General features: G+C 44.4%; 1 protein-coding gene across 1 annotated transcript in view; it reads right to left on the bottom strand.

Moving 5' to 3' along the window:
* Positions 1-23,188, bottom strand: part of gpc5b (glypican 5b) — a 94,300-nt gene that overhangs the window by 43,904 nt on the left and 27,208 nt on the right. Inside the window, exons 4-6 of the mRNA XM_035781451.2 lie at positions 7,943-8,100; positions 7,538-7,597; positions 7,199-7,321 (exon numbers count right to left, since the gene is read on the bottom strand). Of these exons, the coding sequence (XP_035637344.1) occupies positions 7,199-7,321; positions 7,538-7,597; positions 7,943-8,100 (341 nt within the window). The remainder of the gene's footprint in view (positions 1-7,198; positions 7,322-7,537; positions 7,598-7,942; positions 8,101-23,188) is intronic.

Below are 23,188 nucleotides of genomic sequence, written 5' to 3'. Positions count from 1 at the left end.
ATCTAAAACAAAAATCCAGAAAATCACATTGTATGATTTTTTAAGTAATTAATTTGCATTGTATTGCATGACAGAAGTATTTGATACATCAGAATAGCAGAACTTAATATTTGGTACAGAAACCTTTGTTTGCAATTACAGAGATCACACGTTTCCTGTAGTTCTTGACCAGGATTGGACACACTGCAGCAGGGATTTTGGCCCACTCCTCCATACAGACCTTCTCCAGATCCTTCAGGTTTCGGGGCTGTCGCTGGGCAATACCCAGCAACAGCCCCAAAACATCACTGCTCTAGAGGAGATCTGCATGGAGGAATTGGCCAAAATACCAGCAACAGTGTGTGAAAACCTTGTGGAGACTTACAGAAAACGTTTGACCTCTGTCATTGACAACAAAGGGTATATAACAAAGTATTGAGATAAACTTTGGTTATTGACCAAAAACTTATTTTCCACCATAATTTACAAATAAATTCATGAAAAATCCTACAATGTGATTTTCTGGATTTTCTTTCTCATTTTGTCTGTCTTAGTTGAAGTGTACCTATGATGAAAATGACAGGCCTCTCTCATCTTTTTAAGTGGGAGAACTTGTACAATTGGTGACTGACTAAATACTTTTTTGCCCCACTGTATAAAGTCTACAACCCCCCGATGTTTTTTTTTACATTTTATTTTGTTAATTGTATGTCAATGATCTACACAAAATACTATGTAAGTAGAAGAAAAATACATTGGACTAGTAACCAAAAGGTTGCAAGATTGAAAAAAAAATCTGTCGTTCTGCCCCTGAACAAGGCAGTTAACCCACCGTTCCTAGGCCTTCCTTGAAAATAAGAATTTGTTCTTAACTGACTTGCCTATTTAAATAAAGGTACAATATAAATAAATATATATATCTGGACCTGCTGTCTTGACCTCGGAATGCTCGGTTATGAAAATGAACATTTGAACATCTTGAATAACGATCTGGCCTTAATGACCAAGTACACTTAAAATATTCACCCGGCTTAGCCAGGAGAGGACACCCCTTGGAGCCTGATTCCCCTCCAGGTTTCTTTCTAGGTTCTTGCCTTCCAAATGAGTTTTTCCTAGCCACCTTGCTTCAGCATCTACATTGCTTGTTCTTTGAGGGTTTTAGCCTGGATATATGTAAAGCACTTTGTGACAACTACTGATGTATAAATGGATTTATAAAATAAATGTGATTACTTACTTACAGGTGCTAGCAAAAGTCTACACACCCCATGCACATTCTTCACATTTTGCTGCCTTAAAATTAAATCTCAAAACTGAATAAATTAGATTTCTTCCCCTACCAATCTACATAACCTACTCCACATCTATAAACTGAAAGAAAAATTATAGAGCATTTTCCACAATTATTTTTTGTCTCAATTGCCAATGTCCAGTGGCAAGCATACCCATAACATGATTCTGCCACCACAATACTTAAAAATACAGAGGGTTTCACACTACAGTATGTTGTGTTGTATTGGATTTGACCCAAGTCTGTAGGATTTTGTCAGGATCAAAAGAAATATGAATGAAGCAAAGCCAGGATAAAAAGTTGGAGGAAACCCTGGGATAGAAATGTATTTTTCAGAGGGACAATTACACACATTTTTATGCCAAAGACATACCAGAATGGCTTTGCAATAGGTGTTGAGTATTCCTGAATGGTCCAGCCTCATTCCTGACTTAAATTTGCTTGAAAATCAGACACAAGGTTTGAATATTGTTGTCCATCAATGAATCCCAACCAAATTTACAGAGCTTGAGCAATTTTGACAAAAACAATGGATAAATGTTGCCGTAAGAGTTGTGCAAAGTTGGTAGATTCTTATTCAAAATTATTCACAGCTGAAATGGCTGCCAAAGTCATTTCCACCAAGTCTTAACTGTGGGGTGTGAAGACATATGTAATCAAGACATCTTTGATTTTCATTTTTTATTCATTTAGAAAATGTTCTATAATTTTTCTTTTACCTTGGACATGTGGAGTAGGTTGTGTACATTGTCAGGAAACAAATGCAATTTCATCCATTTTTAGATTTAATTTGAATTAACATCAGCAAAATGTGAAGACTGTGTAAGGGGGTGTGTAGACTTTCACTTGGCACTGTAAGAGCATACTCTAACATTTATGTCAGTTAAGACCAGTGTCGAACTGCAGACTAATTCATGCATGTGAGATGACTCTAACACTGCATAGCATCATATGTCAAGAGGGTACAGAGAGGGGAAACCACTCTGAAACCCGAGACAGTACAGAGAGGGGAAACAACTCTGAAACCCGAGACAGTACAGAGAGGGGAAACGACTCTGAAACCCGAGACAGTACAGAGAGGGGAAACGACTCTGAAACCCGAGACAGTGCAGAGAGGGGAAACGACTCTGAAACCAGAGACAGTATAGAGAGGGGAAACGACTCTGAAACCCGAGACAGTACAGAGAGGGAAAAGACTCTGAAACCCGAGACAGTACAGAGAGGGAAAAGACTCTGAAACCCGAGACAGTACAGAGAGTGGAAACGACTCTGACACCCGAGACAGTACAGAGAGGGGAAACTACTCTGAAACCCGAGACAGTACAGAGAGGGTAAACGACTCTGAAACAGGAGACAGTACAGAGAGGGTAAACGACTCTGAAACCCGAGACAGTACAGAGAGGGTAAACGACTCTGAAACCCGAGACAGTACAGAGAGGGGAAACGACTCTGAAACCCGAGACAGTACAGAGAGGGGAAACGACTCTGAAACCCGAGACAGTACAGAGAGGGGAAACGACTCTGAAACCCGAGACAGTACAGAGAGGGGAAACGACTCTGAAACCCGAGACAGTACAGAGAGGGGAAACGACTCTGAAACCCGAGACAGTACAGAGAGGGGAAACGACTCTGAAACCCGAGACAGACAGACAGAGGGGAAACGACTCTGAAACCCGAGACAGTACAGAGAGGGTAAACGACTCTGAAACCCGAGACAGTACAGAGAGGGGAAACGACTCTGAAACCCGAGACAGTACAGAGGGGAAACGACTCTGAAACCCGAGACAGTACAGAGAGGGGAAACGACTCTGAAACCCGAGACAGTACAGAGAGGGGAAACGACTCTGAAACCCGAGACAGTACAGAGAGGGGAAACGACTCTGAAACCCGAGACAGTACAGAGAGGGGAAACGACTCTGAAACCCGAGACAGTACAGAGAGGGGAAACGACTCTGAAACCCGAGACAGTACAGAGAGGGGAAACGACTCTGAAACCCGAGACAGTACAGAGAGGGACAGTACAGAGAGGGGAAACGACTCTGAAACGACTCTGAAACCCTAGACAGTACAGAGAGGGGAAACGACTCTGAAACCCGAGACAGTACAGAGAGGGTAAACGACTCTGAAACCCGAGACAGTACAGAGAGGGGAAACGACTCTGAAACCCGAGACAGTGCAGAGAGGGGAAACGACTCTGAAACCCGAGACAGTATAGAGAGGGGAAACGACTCTGAAACCTGAGACAAATACCTGTCTTTTGTCAGACTTTGGTGACTGGGAGAACTTCGCTTCCATGGTGGCCTCACTAGGTTACTACTGTTTACCCTCTTGTGCTCCCCAAGCCTCTGTTATTCCAGCTTTTATGCTAGGGTGCTGCTCTGTAGGCTGAATAAGGGAGAAGGAAACAGACAGGAAACTGATCCTAACATCCACATTTCATCCCCATGATCAAGGTCAAAGGTGACGGCCATGAACCTGATGAGAGTAAATACAGAAGGTGAGGAGGTGAGGGACAGGGTTTCAGTGGAAGTATGAGCATGTGGGCACGCAAACGATTTCACAATTACCATTAACTTGGAATTTGACCAATGACCTGTGTGGTCTAGAATTATGCATGTATGTAAGAGACCATGTACAGAGCTATGAAGCTCTCAGTTGATTACAGTTATGCCCCTCTGTGTGCTTTCATCCCCCCAAACCAAACACACTAATACAGACACACAATGCAAGAGGACTCAGCCATGAGGACCATGTGAAGACCATTTGATTACAGTCAGCAGCCAGTAATGCAGCAAGGATGGCATCATCAACAACAAAAACAACAACCATAGAGGCAGTGAGCAGTAAGTCACCTCATCCCTGACTCTGTCAGGACCCACCCTGGCCCCAGCCTCCCTGTGGGAACACAACCAGTGGTGATTGAGGACTCAATTACTGTGGAATGTCTGCCACAGCACACAATATGACAACGGAGAGCCGGGAAGCAAATCATTCAATACATCGTCACAACAGCAACCTCATTCACTGGCCAAACCTCGCTATTTCCTTTTGGGTTCATCAGACAAAAACATTTCCCTGTTAAACCCATACGGAGACACTTGACCCCATTGGACATTCTTAAACCATTTTGCTGGTGTCATCCTATCTGCCTGGCTGGCTGGGACAATAACACAGAGGTGGAAAAAGTACCCAACTGTCATACTTGAGTAAAAGTAAATGACTCAAGTCACCCAGTAAAATATTACTTGAGTAAAAGTCTAAAAGTATTTGGTTTTAAATATACTTAAGTATCAAAAGTAAATGTCATTGCTAAACATACTTAAGTATGAAAAGTAAGAGTACATCATTTCACATTCCTTATATTAAGCAAACCATTTTGTTGTTATTTAAATTCATGGATAGCCAGGGGCACACTCCTTTGGTGTTTAGTGAGTCCGCCAGATCAGGCAGTAGGGATGACTATGGATGTTCTCTTGACAAGTGCGTGAATTGGACCATTTTCCTGTACCGCTAAGCATTCAAAATGGAAATAGTACTTTTAGGTGTCAGGGAAAATGTATGGAGTAAAAAGTACAATATTTTCTTTAGGAACGTAGTGGAGTAAAAGTAAAAGTTATTATTATTTTTTTTTTTAAATAGGAAAGAAAAGTCCAGATACCCCCAAAAAACGACTTAACTAGTACTTTCAAGTATTTTTACATAATTAATTGCTTTACACCACTGCAATAACATAGGACCCGTTCAGCCTTGGCTGCTACAACACTGCTCTCCAGTGGTCCCTAAAGGAGTATGGATAATGGTAGATACAGACTACTAGTCAGCCGTGTTCATTGTTGTTGAATGTAGAGTGGATTTAAATGCAGTACTAACAAACATTATTACTAACACTGTTTATAATGCAAATATAAAATATTTAGACACCACACGACAAAATAAAGCAGGGAAGCGATGCCTCATCCTCAGGTAATATGTGAGGAAGACCTCTTAAAGCAGATACCTGTGGATGCTTACAATGTTGCTGTGGTTTTACAATGTTGCTATTGTTTTATAATGTTGCTATGGTTTTATAATGTCGCTATGGTTTTACAGTGTTGCTATGGTTTTATAATGTTGCTATGGTTTTATAATGTTGCTATGGTTTTATAATGTTGCTATCGTTTCATCCATACTGCAAAGTGAAACTGTGTAAAAATATGGGGGAAACTATTTTTTGGGAGTAATGGGTGTTGTCACCTTTGGTGAACTGAAGGAATGTTTGGGTACAAGACACTTCCTCTAGGTGGCAGTGGTTCTCCATAATGTGAGATGGGTAGCAGATATAGCACTAGTACAGTATGAGGAGAGGTTCTTCACATGTGCAAACTCACTTATACCCTCTGTGTGAGGTGATATGGGATGCCTGTGTACCAAGAGCGGGTTAGACCAACCTATAAGAACAGCTAATACAGAGACAAAAGCCCTCACACAAGCTAAGGCATTTGTCAGTAAGTGAATTGGGTCAAATGGCGGAGGGGGGTGGCGCGCGGAGGGAGTGGGAGTGGGGGGTGTCAGTGAATTGAAACTGTAACGAGGTCAGCAGAGTGGCTGTGCCTCAGTGTCTCGGTGCCCTCCTCTCCCCAGTGCTTGGCTGGGCTCCAGGCTGCAGCCCCAGGGCCAGAGAACAGACCCTTCTCTCAGTGGCCCCCGGGGGGGGCAGAAGGTACAGTAGGAGGAAGGAGGAGGCCGCCTCAGCTCTTCTGTACGGTTTACAGAGCCTGAATGGCCACCAGGCCTGGGGCTTTTGATAGTGCCACACAGAGGGCCCACAGGAGCCACAATGAACCCCCTCCGTCTCTCCCTAGCCCACAACAAAACAAGCACAGCAGCACTCAGATGGACACACATCTATAATGACCCACTGTCATAGAAACATAAGAATCCCTTATTAATGGTTCTTCTGCCTCATGGACATTGGGGCTTGGTTCAGATAAGATCTAGAGCTTAAATTCAACCATTCTATCAAAATATATCCCCCATTCTATTCCACTATGAGCAAGAGCAAATTCCATGTACATCCAAATAAACATACATCCATGTACATCCATGTACATCCAATCAACATGTCTCTTGATACAGTATTAGTTATAGACAACCACTAAACAAACTAATAAGCACACAAAATATTGGAGAGGATTGAATGCTTCTGTCGTACAAAACATGGCTTCCACGGTTCCTATTTAGGGGAGCCCCCACCAACCCCCACCAGCACCCCCTAGCCCAAAGTGATTCAAGCACACTCTCCACTGGGTCCAACACTCTTTCACAGCCAGTGAATTCAACTGGGATAGAACAAATCCCAGTTGAATTGTTTGAAAAAGGGGACAAAACAGAGGCATAAATGGGATAGTGGGGGAGCCCCAGCCCAGGAGTCCTAGGTGAATAGGGTCTCTCTGCCTACTGCACAGCAGAGGGGGGAAAGCTGTTCTGCACCAGGGCCAGAGGGGGGGACCAGGCCCAGAACACTCAGGAGCCACTGGAGAGAGAGCTGGTTAGAATGGGAGGTCAGATAAGTACACTTAACACCAAGCTGTTTACACAGAGGTCCATGCTGTATGGGGTTCTATCTCGCACAACAGTAACCAGGATGACCAACGTTATTATAGGATAGAGCGGCAGGTTACGGGAGAGAGAGCGGCAAATATATGAAAGTGTTTCTCTGAAGTTTCCAATGTCATTTGCATAAGAATGGCCTCTAGAACTTCCTAACGAACCCGCTATACTCTAAAGGTCCAGGGCCATGCTCCCAAAATCCATGGCAACCAAATGTCTACAGAAATGTCCCCTGGTTTGAAAACCTCTGCCTTTTAATGGGCAACAAGTCCTGTAAAGAGAATGTAACAAAAGTGTGATGGACACAGATATAGAACAATAGAAAGAGTTCATTTCTACCTCTCCACCACGTCCTCCCCACTCCAGCATGTGAAGTCCTCCCCCACCATCTCACTCTCACACAGTGTCTCCGGCAGGGCAGAGAAGAAGGACCTGTAGCGCTGAATATAGCCCATAAACTCTCTGAGGGAGAGAGAGAGAACGCGAGAGAGGGAGAGAGAGAGAGAACGCGAGAGAGAGAGGAGAAAGAGAGAGGGTGTTGATCATAACCACAATATCATACGTATATTTATATATGTTGAGGTGATTAAATAAAGTGTCGCTGGTGTTCTACCCCTGTACTCCGTCCCAGATGGACACAATAATGTGAGAGGGGGAGATACTGGGCTCCATGCTTACCTAGAGATCTTTTTCAGACTTCGAGGCTTATCAATCTTGGATGGTTTCAGAGGTAAGGACCTGGGACGACGTGATCACGGTCAAGGAGAGAGGAAGGAGAGAGAAGGAGGTGGTGTGGGAATAGCAGGGGTCCAATGCAAATCAAACACAAGTCAGAGCGAAGGAGAGGGAAGAGAGAGCAAACTTCAAAAGGTAAATAAATAATAATGATAAAGAGAGCTTGCTTGACAACAAAATATATATGGCAAAAGTGTGCTTGTATAATAAAAAATAAAAAAATAAAAATAAAAATATATTGCAACTTGTAAAGACATGTTGGGGACAGGAACACAGCATGCCAACCAGCTACAACACCAACCACTCTAAGGCAGTGGACCAGACACTATGGCCTCCTCTCTCGCTCACCTCCTGGTATGCGACAAGCGGCCCAGTGTGACCTCGGCTGGGGAGGGCGTTGAGGCCACCGAGGTCGGGGAGTTGGTCACGGAGGTCATGACCTCCAGGGTGGGACGTATACTTGTCACTGACGGAGTGTCTGTGAGAGGCCCACATACTTTATCAACCTAAGAGAGAGGGATGTGAGAGAAGGGTCAGAGAGACAGAGAGAATAGAGAGGGGAGAGGGGGGGGGTACAGAAAGAGGTAGAGAGGGGTGGAGAGAGGGGTGGGTAGAGAAGCCCATGAGTCTGTGTGAAAAAAGACGGCGCTCATTACATCCCTAACAGTGAATGCTCTACAGTTTGTGAGAACACATTGATAAGTAGCTTTTACAGATGTGTTGTAGATGTGTTGCAGGGATTATGCTGTGGAAATCATCAGGGACACAATGGAGATTATTCTTGTCTAAAATCAGGCATATACAGAACTATGATACTGCACAGAGAGGAATTATCCATTCACTACACTCTCAGAAAAAAAAGGTGCTATCTAGAACCTAAAGTGTTTTTTCTGCTGTCCCTATAGGAGAATCCTTTGAGGAACCCTTTTTGGTTCCAGGTAGAACACTTTTGGTGCAGGGTAGAACCTTGTTGGGTTCCATGTAAAACCTTTTCCACTAGGGCCAGGACAATATCAGTATCGTGATCAAATCAAATCAAATGTATTTATATAGCCCTTCGTACATCAGCTGATATCTCAAAGTGCTGTACAGAAAGTCAGCCTAAAACCCCAAACAGTAAGCAATGCAGGTGTAGAAGCACGAGGAATGATACTCGTTAGTATCGTGGCAAGGAAACATTGGAAACAAATATTGGAAAATATTGGAAACACACATTATGTTGTCACCCAGAGTCACATGTATTTATTTTCCAAGCTATAGCAACAATATTTGACATACAGGAGATTTTGAAACAACCAAAGAAGGTCTGCTTCATGTTTTCATTTTTGCCATGGATAAAAATATGGTGATACTGGTATCGTCTCAGGCCCTACTTTCCACAGAGGGTTCTAAGTACATGGAACCCAAAAGAGTTCTACCTGAAGTTCTACCAGTCGAAGAACCCTTTTGGAACCTTTCTTTCTGAGAGTGTAGACAACTGATATTAACAGAGAGCCAGCGGATATGATATCAACAGAGGGCCAATGGATATGATATCAACAGAGGGCCAGCGGATATGATAACAACAGAGGGCCAATGGATATGATATCAACAGAGGGCCAGCGGATATGATAACAACAGAGGGCCAATGGATATGATATCAACAGAGGGCCAGCGGATATGATATCAACAGAGGGCCATTGGATATGATATCAACAGAGGGCCAGTGGATATGATATCAACAGAGGGCCAGTGGATATGATATCAACAGAGGGCCAATGGATATGATATCAACAGAGGGCCAGTGGATATGATATCAACAGAGGGCCAGCGGATATGATAACAACAGAGGGCCAGTGGATATGATAACAACAGAGGGCCAGTGGATATGATAACAACAGAGGGCCAGTAGATATGATAACAACAGAGGGCCAGTGGATATGATATCAACAGAGGGCCAGCGGATATGATAACAACAGAGGGCCAATGGATATGATATCAACAGAGGGCCAGCGGATATGATAACAACAGAGGGCCAGTGGATATGATAACAACAGAGGGCCAGTGGATATGATAACAACAGAGGGCCAGTAGATATGATAACAACAGAGGGCCAGTGGATATGATATCAACAGAGGGCCAGCGGATATGATAACAACAGAGGGCCAGTGGATATGATAACAACAGAGGGCCAATGGATATGATATCAACAGAGGGCCAGCGGATATGATAACAACAGAGGGCCAGTAGATATGATAACAACAGAGGGCCAGTAGATATGATAACAACAGAGGGCCAGTAGATATGATAACAACAGAGGTCCAGCGGATATGATAACAACAGAGGGCCAGTAGATATGATAACAACAGAGGGCCAGTAGATATGATAACAACAGAGGGCCAGTGGATATGATAACAAAGGAGGGCCAGTGGATATGATAACAACAGAGGGCCAGTGGATATGATATCAGCAGATGACCAGTGGATATGATAACAACAGAGGGCCAGTGGATATGATAACAACAGAGGGCCAGTAGATATGATAACAACAGAGGGCCAGTGGATATGATAACAACAGAGGGCCAGTAGATATGATAACAACAGAGGGCCAGTAGATATGATAACAACAGAGGGCCAGCGGATATGATAACAACAGAGGGCCAGTAGATATGATATCAACAGAGGGCCAATGGATATGATAACAACAGAGGGCCAGCGGATATGATAACAACAGAGGGCCAGTAGATATGATAACAACAGAGGGCCAGCGGATATGATAACAACAGAGGGCCAGCGGATATGATAACAACAGAGGGCCAGTAGATATGATAACAACAGAGGGCCAGTAGATATGATAACAACAGAGGGCCAGTGGATATGATAACAACAGAGGGCCAGTAGATATGATAACAACAGAGGGCCAGTGGATATGATAACAAAGGAGGGCCAGTGGATATGATATCAACAGAGGGCCAGTAGATATGATAACAACAGAGGGCCAGTAGATATGATAACAACAGAGGGCCAGTGGATATGATAACAAAGGAGGGTCAGTGGATATGATATCAACAGAGGGCCAGTAGATATGATAACAACAGAGGGCCAGTAGATATGATAGCAAAAGAGGGCCAGTGGATATGATAACAAAGGAGGGCCAGTGGATATGATATCAACAGAGGGCCAGTAGATATGATAACAACAGAGGGCCAGTAGATATGATAACAACAGAGGGCCAGTGGATATGATAACAAAGGAGGGCCAGTGGATATGATATCAACAGAGGGCCAGTGGATATGATAACAACAGAGGGCCAGTAGATATGATAACAAAGGAGGGCCAGTAGATATGATATCAACAGAGGGCCAGTGGATATGATAACAACAGAGGGCCAGTAGATATGATAACAACAGAGGGCCAGTGGATATGATAACAAAGGAGGGCCAGTGGATATGATATCAACAGAGGGCCAGTAGATATGATAACAACAGAGGGCCAGTAGGTATGATAACAACAGAGGGCCAGTGGATATGATAACAAAGGAGGGCCAGTGGATATGATATCAACAGAGGGCCAGTAGATATGATAACAACAGAGGGCCAGCGGATATGATAACAACAGAGGGCCAGTAGATATGATAACAACAGAGGGCCAGTAGATATGATAACAACAGAGGGCCAGTGGATATGATATCAACAGAGGGCCAGTAGATATGATAACAACAGAGGGCCAGTAGATATGATAACAACAGAGGGCAAGTGGATATGATAACAACAGAGGGCCAGTAGATATGATAACAACAGAGGGCCAGTAGATATGATAACAACAGAGGGCCAATGGATATGATATCAACAGAGGGCCAGCGGATATGATAACAACAGAGGGCCAGTGGATATGATATCAACAGAGGGCCAGTGGATATGATATCAACAGAGGGCCAATGGATATGATATCAACAGAGGGCCAGTGGATATGATATCAACAGAGGGCCAGTAGATATGATAACAACAGAGGGCCAGTAGATATGATAACAACAGAGGGCCAATGGATATGATATCAACAGAGGGCCAGTGGATATGATATCAACAGAGGGCCAGTGGATATGATATCAACAGAGGGCCAGTGGATATGATATCAACAGAGGGCCAATGGATATGATATCAACAGAGGGCCAGTGGATATGATATCAACAGAGGGCCAGCGGATATGATAACAACAGAGGGCCAGTGGATATGATAACAACAGAGGGCCAGTGGATATGATAACAACAGAGGGCCAGTAGATATGATAACAACAGAGGGCCAGTGGATATGATATCAACAGAGGGCCAGCGGATATGATAACAACAGAGGGCCAATGGATATGATATCAACAGAGGGCCAGCGGATATGATAACAACAGAGGGCCAGTGGATATGATAACAACAGAGGGCCAGTGGATATGATAACAACAGAGGGCCAGTGATATGATAACAACAGAGGGCCAGTGGATATGATATCAACAGAGGGCCAGCGGATATGATAACAACAGAGGGCCAGTGGATATGATAACAACAGAGGGCCAATGGATATGATATCAACAGAGGGCCAGCGGATATGATAACAACAGAGGGCCAGTAGATATGATAACAACAGAGGGCCAGTAGATATGATAACAACAGAGGGCCAGTAGATATGATAACAACAGAGGTCCAGCGGATATGATAACAACAGAGGGCCAGTAGATATGATAACAACAGAGGGCCAGTAGATATGATAACAACAGAGGGCCAGTGGATATGATAACAAAGGAGGGCCAGTGGATATGATAACAACAGAGGGCCAGTGGATATGATATCAGCAGATGACCAGTGGATATGATAACAACAGAGGGCCAGTGGATATGATAACAACAGAGGGCCAGTAGATATGATAACAACAGAGGGCCAGTGGATATGATAACAACAGAGGGCCAGTAGATATGATAACAACAGAGGGCCAGTGGATATGATAACAACAGAGGGCCAGTAGATATGATATCAACAGAGGGCCAATGGATATGATAACAACAGAGGGCCAGCGGATATGATAACAACAGAGGGCCAGAAGATATGATAACAACAGAGGGCCAGTAGATATGATAACAACAGAGGGCCAGTGGATATGATAACAACAGAGGGCCAGTAGATATGATAACAACAGAGGGCCAGTGGATATGATAACAACAGAGGGCCAGTAGATATGATAACAACAGAGGGCCAGTGGATATGATAACAACAGAGGGCCAGTAGATATGATAACATCAGAGGGCCAGCGGATATGATAACAACAGAGGGCCAGTAGATATGATATCAACATAGGGCCAATGGATATGATAACAACAGAGGGCCAGCGGATATGATAACAACAGAGGGCCAGTAGATATGATAACAACAGAGGGCCAGCGGATATGATAACAACAGAGGGCCAGCGGATATGATAACAACAGAGGGCCAGTAGATATGATAACAACAGAGGGCCAGTAGATATGATAACAACAGAGGGCCAGTGGATATGATAACAACAGAGGGCCAGTAGATATGATAACAACAGAGGGCCAGTGGATATGATAACAAAGGAGGGCCAGTGGATATGATATCAACAGAGGGCCAGTAGATATGATAACAACAGAGGGCCAGTAGATATGATAACAACAGAGGGCCAGTGGATATGATAACAAAGGAGGGTCAGTGGATATGATATCAACAGAGGGCCAGTAGATATGATAACAACAGAGGGCCAGTAGATATGATAGCAAAAGAGGGCCAGTGGATATGATAACAAAGGAGGGCCAGTGGATATGATATCAACAGAGGGCCAGTAGATATGATAACAACAGAGGGCCAGTAGATATGATAACAACAGAGGGCCAGTGGATATGATAACAAAGGAGGGCCAGTGGATATGATATCAACAGAGGGCCAGTGGATATGATAACAACAGAGGGCCAGTAGATATGATAACAACAGAGGGCCAGTGGATATGATATCAACAGAGGGCCAGTAGATATGATAACAACAGAGGGCCAGTAGATATGATAACAACAGAGGGCCAGTGGATATGATAACAAAGGAGGGCCAGTGGATATGATATCAACAGAGGGCCAGCGGATATGATAACAACAGAGGGCCAGTAGATATGATAACAACAAGAGGGCCAGTGGATATGATAACAACAGAGGGCCAGCGGATATGATAACAACAGAGGGCCAGCGGATATGATAACAACAGAGGGCCAGTGGATATGATAACAACAGAGGGCCAGTAGATATGATAACAACAAGAGGACCAGTGGATATGATAACAACAGAGGGCCAGTAGATATGATAACAACAAGAGGGCCAGTAGATATGATAACAACAAGAGGGCCAGTGAATATGATATCAACAGAGGGCCAGTGGATATGATATCAACAGAGGACCAGTGGATATGATATCAACAGAGGACCAGTGAATATGATATCAACAGAGGACCAGTGAATATGATATCAACAGAGGACCAGTGGATATGATATCAACAGAGGACCAGTGGATATGATATCAACAGAGGACCAGTGGATATGATATCAACAGAGGACCAGTGGATATGATATCAACAGAGGACCAGTGAATATGATATCAACAGAGGACCAGTGGATATGATAACAACAGAGGGCCAGTGGATATGATAACAACAGAGGGCCAGTAGATATGATAACAACAGAGGGCCAGTAGATATGATAACAACAGAGGGCCAGTGGATATGATAACAAAGGAGGGCCAGTGGATATGATATCAACAGAGGGCCAGTAGATATGATAACAACAGAGGGCCAGTAGATATGATAACAACAGAGGGCCAGTGGATATGATAACAAAGGAGGGCCAGTGGATATGATAACAGAGGGCCAGTAGATATGATAACAACAGAGGGCCAGTGGATATGATATCAACAGAGGGCCAGTAGATATGATAACAACAGAGGGCCAGTAGATATGATAACAACAGAGGGCCAGTGGATATGATAACAACAGAGGGCCAGTGGATATGATAACAACAGAGGACCAGTGAATATGATAACAAAGGAGGGCCAGTGGATATGATATCAACAGAGGGCCAGTGGATATGATAACAACAGAGGGCCAGTAGATATGATAACAAAGGAGGGCCAGTAGATATGATTTCAACAGAGGGCCAGTGGATATGATAACAACAGAGGGCCAGTAGATATGATAACAACAGAGGGCCAGTGGATATGATAACAAAGGAGGGCCAGTGGATATGATATCAACAGAGGGCCAGTAGATATGATAACAACAGAGGGCCAGTGAATATGATAACAAAGGAGGGCCAGTGGATATGATATCAACAGAGGGCCAGTAGATATGATAACAACAGAGGACCAGTGAATATGATAACAAAGGAGGGCCAGTGGATATGATATCAACAGAGGGCCAGTGGATATGATAACAACAGAGGGCCAGTAGATATGATAACAAAGGAGGGCCAGTAGATATGATATCAACAGAGGGCCAGTGGATATGATAACAACAGAGGGCCAGTAGATATGATAACAACAGAGGGCCAGTGGATATGATAACAAAGGAGGGCCAGTGGATATGATATCAACAGAGGGCCAGTAGATATGATAACAACAGAGGGCCAGTAGATATGATAACAACAGAGGGCCAGTGGATATGATAACAAAGGAGGGCCAGTGGATATGATATCAACAGAGGGCAAGTAGATATGATAACAACAGAGGGCCAGCGGATATGATAACAACAGAGGGCCAGTAGATATGATAACAACAGAGGGCCAGTAGATATGATAACAACAGAGGGCCAGTGGATATGATATCAACAGAGGGCCAGTAGATATGATAACAACAGAGGGCCAGTGAATATGATAACAAAGGAGGGCAAGTGGATATGATAACAACAGAGGGCCAGTAGATATGATAACAACAGAGGGCCAGTAGATATGATAACAACAGAGGGCCAGTGGATATGATAACAAAGGAGGGCCAGTGGATATGATATCAACAGAGGGCCAATGGATATGATAACAACAGAGGGCCAGCGGATATGATAACAACAGAGGGCCAGTAGATATGATAACAACAGAGGGCCAGTAGATATGATAACAACAGAGGGCCAGTAGATATGATAACAACAGAGGGCCAGTAGATATGATAACAACAGAGGGCCAGTGGATATGATAACAACAGAGGGCCAGCGGATATGATAACAACAGAGGGCCAGTAGATATGATAACAACAGAGGGCCAGTGGATATGATAACAAAGGAGGGCCAGCGGACATGATAACAACAGAGGGCCAGTGGATATGATAACAACAGAGGGCCAGTAGATATGATAACAACAAGAGGGCCAGTGAATATGATAACAAAGGAGGGCCAGTGGATATGATATCAACAGAGGGCCAGTAGATATGATAACAACAGAGGACCAGTGAATATGATAACAAAGGAGGGCCAGTGGATATGATATCAACAGAGGGCCAGTGGATATGATAACAACAGAGGGCCAGTAGATATGATAACAAAGGAGGGCCAGTAGATATGATATCAACAGAGGGCCAGTGGATATGATAACAACAGAGGGCCAGTAGATATGATAACAACAGAGGGCCAGTGGATATGATAACAAAGGAGGGCCAGTGGATATGATATCAACAGAGGGCCAGTAGATATGATAACAACAGAGGGCCAGTAGATATGATAACAACAGAGGGCCAGTGGATATGATAACAAAGGAGGGCCAGTGGATATGATATCAACAGAGGGCAAGTAGATATGATAACAACAGAGGGCCAGCGGATATGATAACAACAGAGGGCCAGTAGATATGATAACAACAGAGGGCCAGTAGATATGATAACAACAGAGGGCCAGTGGATATGATATCAACAGAGGGCCAGTAGATATGATAACAACAGAGGGCCAGTGAATATGATAACAAAGGAGGGCAAGTGGATATGATAACAACAGAGGGCCAGTAGATATGATAACAACAGAGGGCCAGTAGATATGATAACAACAGAGGGCCAGTGGATATGATAACAAAGGAGGGCCAGTGGATATGATATCAACAGAGGGCCAATGGATATGATAACAACAGAGGGCCAGCGGATATGATAACAACAGAGGGCCAGTAGATATGATAACAACAGAGGGCCAGTAGATATGATAACAACAGAGGGCCAGTAGATATGATAACAACAGAGGGCCAGTAGATATGATAACAACAGAGGGCCAGTGGATATGATAACAACAGAGGGCCAGCTGATATGATAACAACAGAGGGCCAGTAGATATGATAACAACAGAGGGCCAGTGGATATGATAACAAAGGAGGGCCAGCGGACATGATAACAACAGAGGGCCAGTGGATATGATAACAACAGAGGGCCAGTAGATATGATAACAACAAGAGGGCCAGTGGATATGATAACAACAGAGGGCCAGTAGATATGATAACAACAAGAGGGCCAGTAATAATAATAATATATGCCATTTAGCAGACGCTTTTATCCAAAGCGACTTACAGTCATGTGTGCATACATTCTACGTATGGGTGGTCCCGGGGATCGAACCCACTACCCTGGCGTTACAAGCGCCATGCTCTACCAACTGAGCTACAGAAGGACCATGATAACAACAAGAGGGCCAGTAGATATGATAACAACAAGAGGGCCAGTAGATATGATAACAACAAGAGGGCCAGTGGATATGATATCAACAGAGGACCAGTGGATATGATATCAACAGAGGACCAGTGAATATGATATCAACAGAGGACCAGTGAATATGATATCAACAGAGGACCAGTGGATATGATATCAACAGAGGACCAGTGGATATGATATCAACAGAGGACCAGTGGATATGATATCAACAGAGGACCAGTGGATATGATATCAACAGAGGACCAGTGAATATGATATCAACAGTGGACCAGTGGATATGATAACAACAGAGTTCCAGTGGATATGATAACAACAGAGGGCCAGTAGATATGATAACAACAGAGGGCCAGTAGATATGATAACAACAGAGGGCCAGTGGATATGATAACAACAGAGGGCCAGTAGATATGATAACAACAGAGGGCCAGTGGATATGATAACAAAGAAGGGCCAGTGGATATGATAACAACAGAGGGCCAGTGGATATGATAACAACAGAGGGCCAGTAGATATGATAACAACAGAGGGCCAGTGGATATGATAACAACAGAGGACCAGTGGATATGATAACAACAGAGGGCCAGTGGATATGATAACAACAGAGGGCCAGTAGATATGATAACAACAGAGGACCAGTAGATATGATAACAACAGAGGGCCAGTAGATATGATAACAACAGAGGGCCAGTGGATATGATAACAAAGAAGGGCCAGTGGATATGATAACAACAGAGGGCCAGTGGATATGATATCAGCAGATGACCAGTGGATATGATAACAACAGAGGGCCAGTGGATATGATAACAACAGAGGGCCAGTAGATATGATAACAACAGAGGGCCAGTAGATATGATAACAACAGAGAGCCAGTAGATATGATAACAACAGAGGACCAGTAGATATGATAACAACAGAGGGCCAGTGGATATGATAACAACAGAGGGCCAGTAGATATGATAACAACAGAGGGTCAGCGGATATGATAACAACAGAGGGCCAGTAGATATGATAACAACAAGAGGGCCAGTGGATATGATAACAACAGAGGGCCAGCGGATATGATAACAACAGAGGGCCAGCGGATATGATAACAACAGAGGGCCAGTGGATATGATAACAACAGAGGGCCAGTAGATATGATAACAACAAGAGGGCCAGTGGATATGATAACAACAGAGGGCCAGTAGATATGATAACAACAAGAGGGCCAGTAGATATGATAACAACAAGAGGGCCAGTAGATATGATAACAAAGGAGGGCCAGTAGATATGATATCAACAGAGGGCCAGTGGATATGATAACAACAGAGGGCCAGTAGATATGATAACAACAGAGGGCCAGTGGATATATGATAACAAAGGAGGGCCAGTGGATATGATATCAACAGAGGGCCAGTAGATATGATAACAACAGAGGGCCAGTAGATATGATAACAACAGAGGGCCAGTGGATATGATAACAAAGGAGGGCCAGTGGATATGATATCAACAGAGGGCCAGTAGATATGATAACAACAGAGGGCCAGCGGATATGATAACAACAGAGGGCCAGTAGATATGATAACAACAGAGGGCCAGTAGATATGATAACAACAGAGGGCCAGTAGATATGATAACAACAGAGGGCCAGTGGATATGATATCAACAGAGGGCCAGTAGATATGATAACAACAGAGGGCCAGTAGATATGATAACAACAGAGGGCCAGTGGATATGATAACAAAGGAGGGCCAGTGGATATGATATCAACAGAGGGCCAATGGATATGATAACATCAGAGGGCCAGCGGATATGATAACAACAGAGGGCCAGTAGATATGATAACAACAGAGGGCCAGTAGATATGATAACAACAGAGGGCCAGTGGATATGATAACAACAGAGGGCCAGTAGATATGATAACAACAAGAGGGCCAGTAGATATGATAACAACAAGAGGGCCAGTAGATATGATAACAACAGAGGGCCAGTGGATATGATAACAACAGAGGGCCAGTGGATATGATAACAACAGAGGGCCAGTGGATATGATAACAACAGAGGGCCAGTGGATATGATAACAAAGGAGGGCCAGTGGATATGATATCAACAGAGGACCAGTGAATATGATATCAACAGAGGGCCAGTGGATATGATATCAACAGAGGACCAGTGGATATGATAACAACAGAGGGCCAGTGGAAATGATATCAACAGAGGGCCAGTGGATATGATAACAACAGAGGGCCAGTGGAAATGATAACCACAGAGGGCCAGTGGATATGATATCAACAGAGGACCAGTGAATATGATATCAACAGAGGGCCAGTGGATATGATATCAACAGAGGACCAGTGGATATGATATCAACAGAGGACCAGTGAATATGATATCAACAGAGGACCAGTGAATATGATATCAACAGAGGACCAGTGGATATGATATCAACAGAGGACCAGTGGATATGATATCAACAGAGGACCAGTGGATATGATATCAACAGAGGACCAGTGGATATGATATCAACAGAGGACCAGTGAATATGATATCAACAGAGGACCAGTGGATATGATAACAACAGAGTTCCAGTGGATATGATAACAACAGAGGGCCAGTGGATATGATAACAACAGAGGGCCAGTAGATATGATATCAACAGAGGGCCAGTGGATATGATATCAACAGAGGGCCAGTAGATATGATAACAACAGAGGGCCAGTGGATATGATAACAACAGAGGACCAGTAGATATGATAACAACAGAGGGCCAGTAGATATGATAACAACAGAGGGCCAGTGGATATGATAACAAAGAAGGGCCAGTGGATATGATAACAACAGAGGGCCAGTGGATATGATATCAGCAGATGACCAGTGGATATGATAACAACAGAGGGCCAGTGGATATGATAACAACAGAGGGCCAGTAGATATGATAACAACAGAGGGCCAGTAGATATGATAACAACAGAGGGCCAGTAGATATGATAACAACAGAGGACCAGTAGATATGATAACAACAGAGGGCCAGTGGATATGATAACAACAGAGGGCCAGTAGATATGATAACAACAGAGGGCCAGCGGATATGATAACAACAGAGGGCCAGTAGATATGATAACAACAAGAGGGCCAGTGGATATGATAACAACAGAGGGCCAGCGGATATGATAACAACAGAGGGCCAGCAGATATGATAACAACAGAGGGCCAGTGGATATGATAACAACAGAGGGCCAGTAGATATGATAACAACAAGAGGGCCAGTGGATATGATAACAACAGAGGGCCAGTAGATATGATAACAACAAGAGGGCCAGTAGATATGATAACAACAAGAGGGCCAGTAGATATGATAACAACAGAGGGCCAGTGGATATGATAACAACAGAGGGCCAGTGGATATGATAACAAAGGAGGGCCAGTAGATATGATAACAACAGAGGGCCAGTGGATATGATATCAACAGAGGACCAGTGAATATGATATCAACAGAGGACCAGTGAATATGATATCAACAGAGGACCAGTGGATATGATATCAACAGAGGACCAGTGGATATGATATCAACAGAGGACCAGTGGATATGATATCAACAGAGGACCAGTGGATATGATATCAACAGAGGACCAGTGAATATGATATCAACAGAGGACCAGTGGATATGATAACAACAGAGTTATCTGTTATCTCTCTCTCTCTCTCTTCCTCCCTCCCTCTCTCTCTCCTCATGCTTTCGGTGGAGAGTAGCTGAGAGTGAGTTATAGAGCGGTGTGACAGGAATCCCATTTACCATTCCCACCCACACAGCAGTGAGCAGGCTTTAAAGGCTCTCTAATGGAATTAGCACAGTTGGTTCCTGGACAGTAAGTAGGGTGCTGTGAAACAGTGACATGTGGAAGTTTCAGAAAAGCTCTGCTTCCGACTTTTGAGTAATGCAGCAGGGCCATGTAAAGCTGGGACAGAACCACTGAGACCAACAAAGACACAAACTGCATTCCCCAGAGATTAGACCGCATTCCAGCTCACTGACATTAAGTGTGGGGGTGTATTCATCTGTATCTCTTGTTTTGCACATATTGAGAATGGGTTTGTATACATCTGGGGATGACAGTTGCAAGCAAATTGGGCTGCCCAAGAGCGAGGGAATCTGCTTGCAACTGTCACCCCTATTAGCAACTGTTATGTGTTATGTGTATGTGTGTGTGTGCGTGCGTGAATGCGTTTATGTGTGTGTGTGCGCGTGTGTGTGTTCCTATAGAGTTTTTTTGTCCAGAGATTAGCCACAGAAACTTTCTCATCACTCTGTCCCAGGCCCTGCACTGCAAAGCATTGTGGGAAGGGGTTGCCCAGCCAGCGCGAGGAGTCTTTGTCCAGAGTTGGATTTGCATTCAGGAGGGCAGGCCGCGGTCTCCCTACAGACACTCTCTGAGGGGATTCACTGGAGCCATAGATGACTGGAGAGGACCAGAGGAAACCTACTGAATGCCTGGCAGATCCTTTAGGAAGCCTCAAAACAGCTCAATGCCAGACCAGAACACAAATACACAGTTTAAAACCCACAAGTCTACAGGACAAAGAGTATGCTCATGCTAATGAAGTAGACTTTAACTCATCAAAAGACTGGCGGAGCTTGAGTGACATCACCAAAGTGCCCCTGCGTCCCGTCAATCAAGATCTCATCAGAGACTCTGCCACCCCGTGGCTCAGCTAAATTCTGTCTTAGCTCCTCCAAAGCTTTCAGTCTGGATTCTAAGGATTGATAAATCCTTTATAACTCGATGATATAATTAGCAGATGCAAATAAGCGTTGCTGAGCATTTTCACTTAAATTCAACTAGATGTATTCATTAGGATTCTAGGATTCTTAATTACCACTGTATCTCCCACGCTACAGCAATACCTGGGACAAGAGTTGTAAATAATGCTGAAATGTAAGAGAATGTAAGGCACCGTCTGTGTCGGGTGGGTTTTTCTGAAGTCTATCGTCATTCTAGTCTCTCTCATCACTGACTGTTCTGGACACCTCCTCTCCTCTCTACCTTGTTGTGTTCTGGCAGATAGGGAGTGGGAGGGGGGGAGCGGAGGGAGAGAGGGAGGGAGGGAGGAAAGGTTGGTGTGTCTGTCTGCTCTGCTCTGGCCTGCTGCTGCTTCTGCTGCTGCTTCTGCTGCTGCTTCTGCTGCTGCTTCTGCTGTGTCAGGCATCTGTGTCACATCTGCTCCTGCAACACCCTCTACTGCTCATCCTGTGTCTCCCTGACCTGCTGCTCCCCCAGTACTCTCTCCCTCTCTCTGTGTGTGTGTGTGTGATTGTGTGGGCGGAGACAGGTGTGCTGGAGTCAGAGCAGATCCCCACCAGCTGCAACCTGTTCCATAATCAAGACCTCTACAAATACTCAGCCCTGCCACTTCCATGCTGCCAGATGGTAATCTCTGCTCAGTCAGTCTACGGTTCTAGCCATTTGTTACTATTCAGATCCTGTTGTGCCTGTTTTTCTTGCCTGACGCTGTTTTCCTCTCCGCTACAGTTCTGCCTGCTCTGACTCTGGTCCCTGTCTCCAGTCCCACGTCTCGTCATCCTACTACTCTGTCCTGGACTCCCCAATCTACTACTCCCTTGGATTCCCCTCCGGACCTGCTTACCCTGTCTCAACCCCTCTCGCTCCAGCCTCAGCCTCCGCACATGGGTTCCAGCAACCCACCCGAGCTTCCCCTGACCTTCACTCCATCTCCCCCTGTGTGTCAATAAATACATTGGTTTCTTCATCCCAGTCTCCTTGTCGGGGTCTGCTCTTGGGTTCCCCTGTTCCACTCCGCATAACAATCTGCCTACACTTAACTATAGTAGATAGGCTAATGGACCATTTGTATGGATGTGCTGAGCAGGCAACTCTCCCCATGCCCCTGGCCAACTGGAAACCTGGCCCAACAAACCACG

This window comes from Oncorhynchus keta, chromosome 1, assembly GCF_023373465.1.
Source record: "Oncorhynchus keta strain PuntledgeMale-10-30-2019 chromosome 1, Oket_V2, whole genome shotgun sequence".
Lineage (NCBI taxonomy): Eukaryota > Metazoa > Chordata > Actinopteri > Salmoniformes > Salmonidae > Oncorhynchus > Oncorhynchus keta.
The sequence above is the reverse complement of the archived record's forward strand: the minus strand, read 5'-3'. Positions and strand labels throughout refer to the sequence as shown.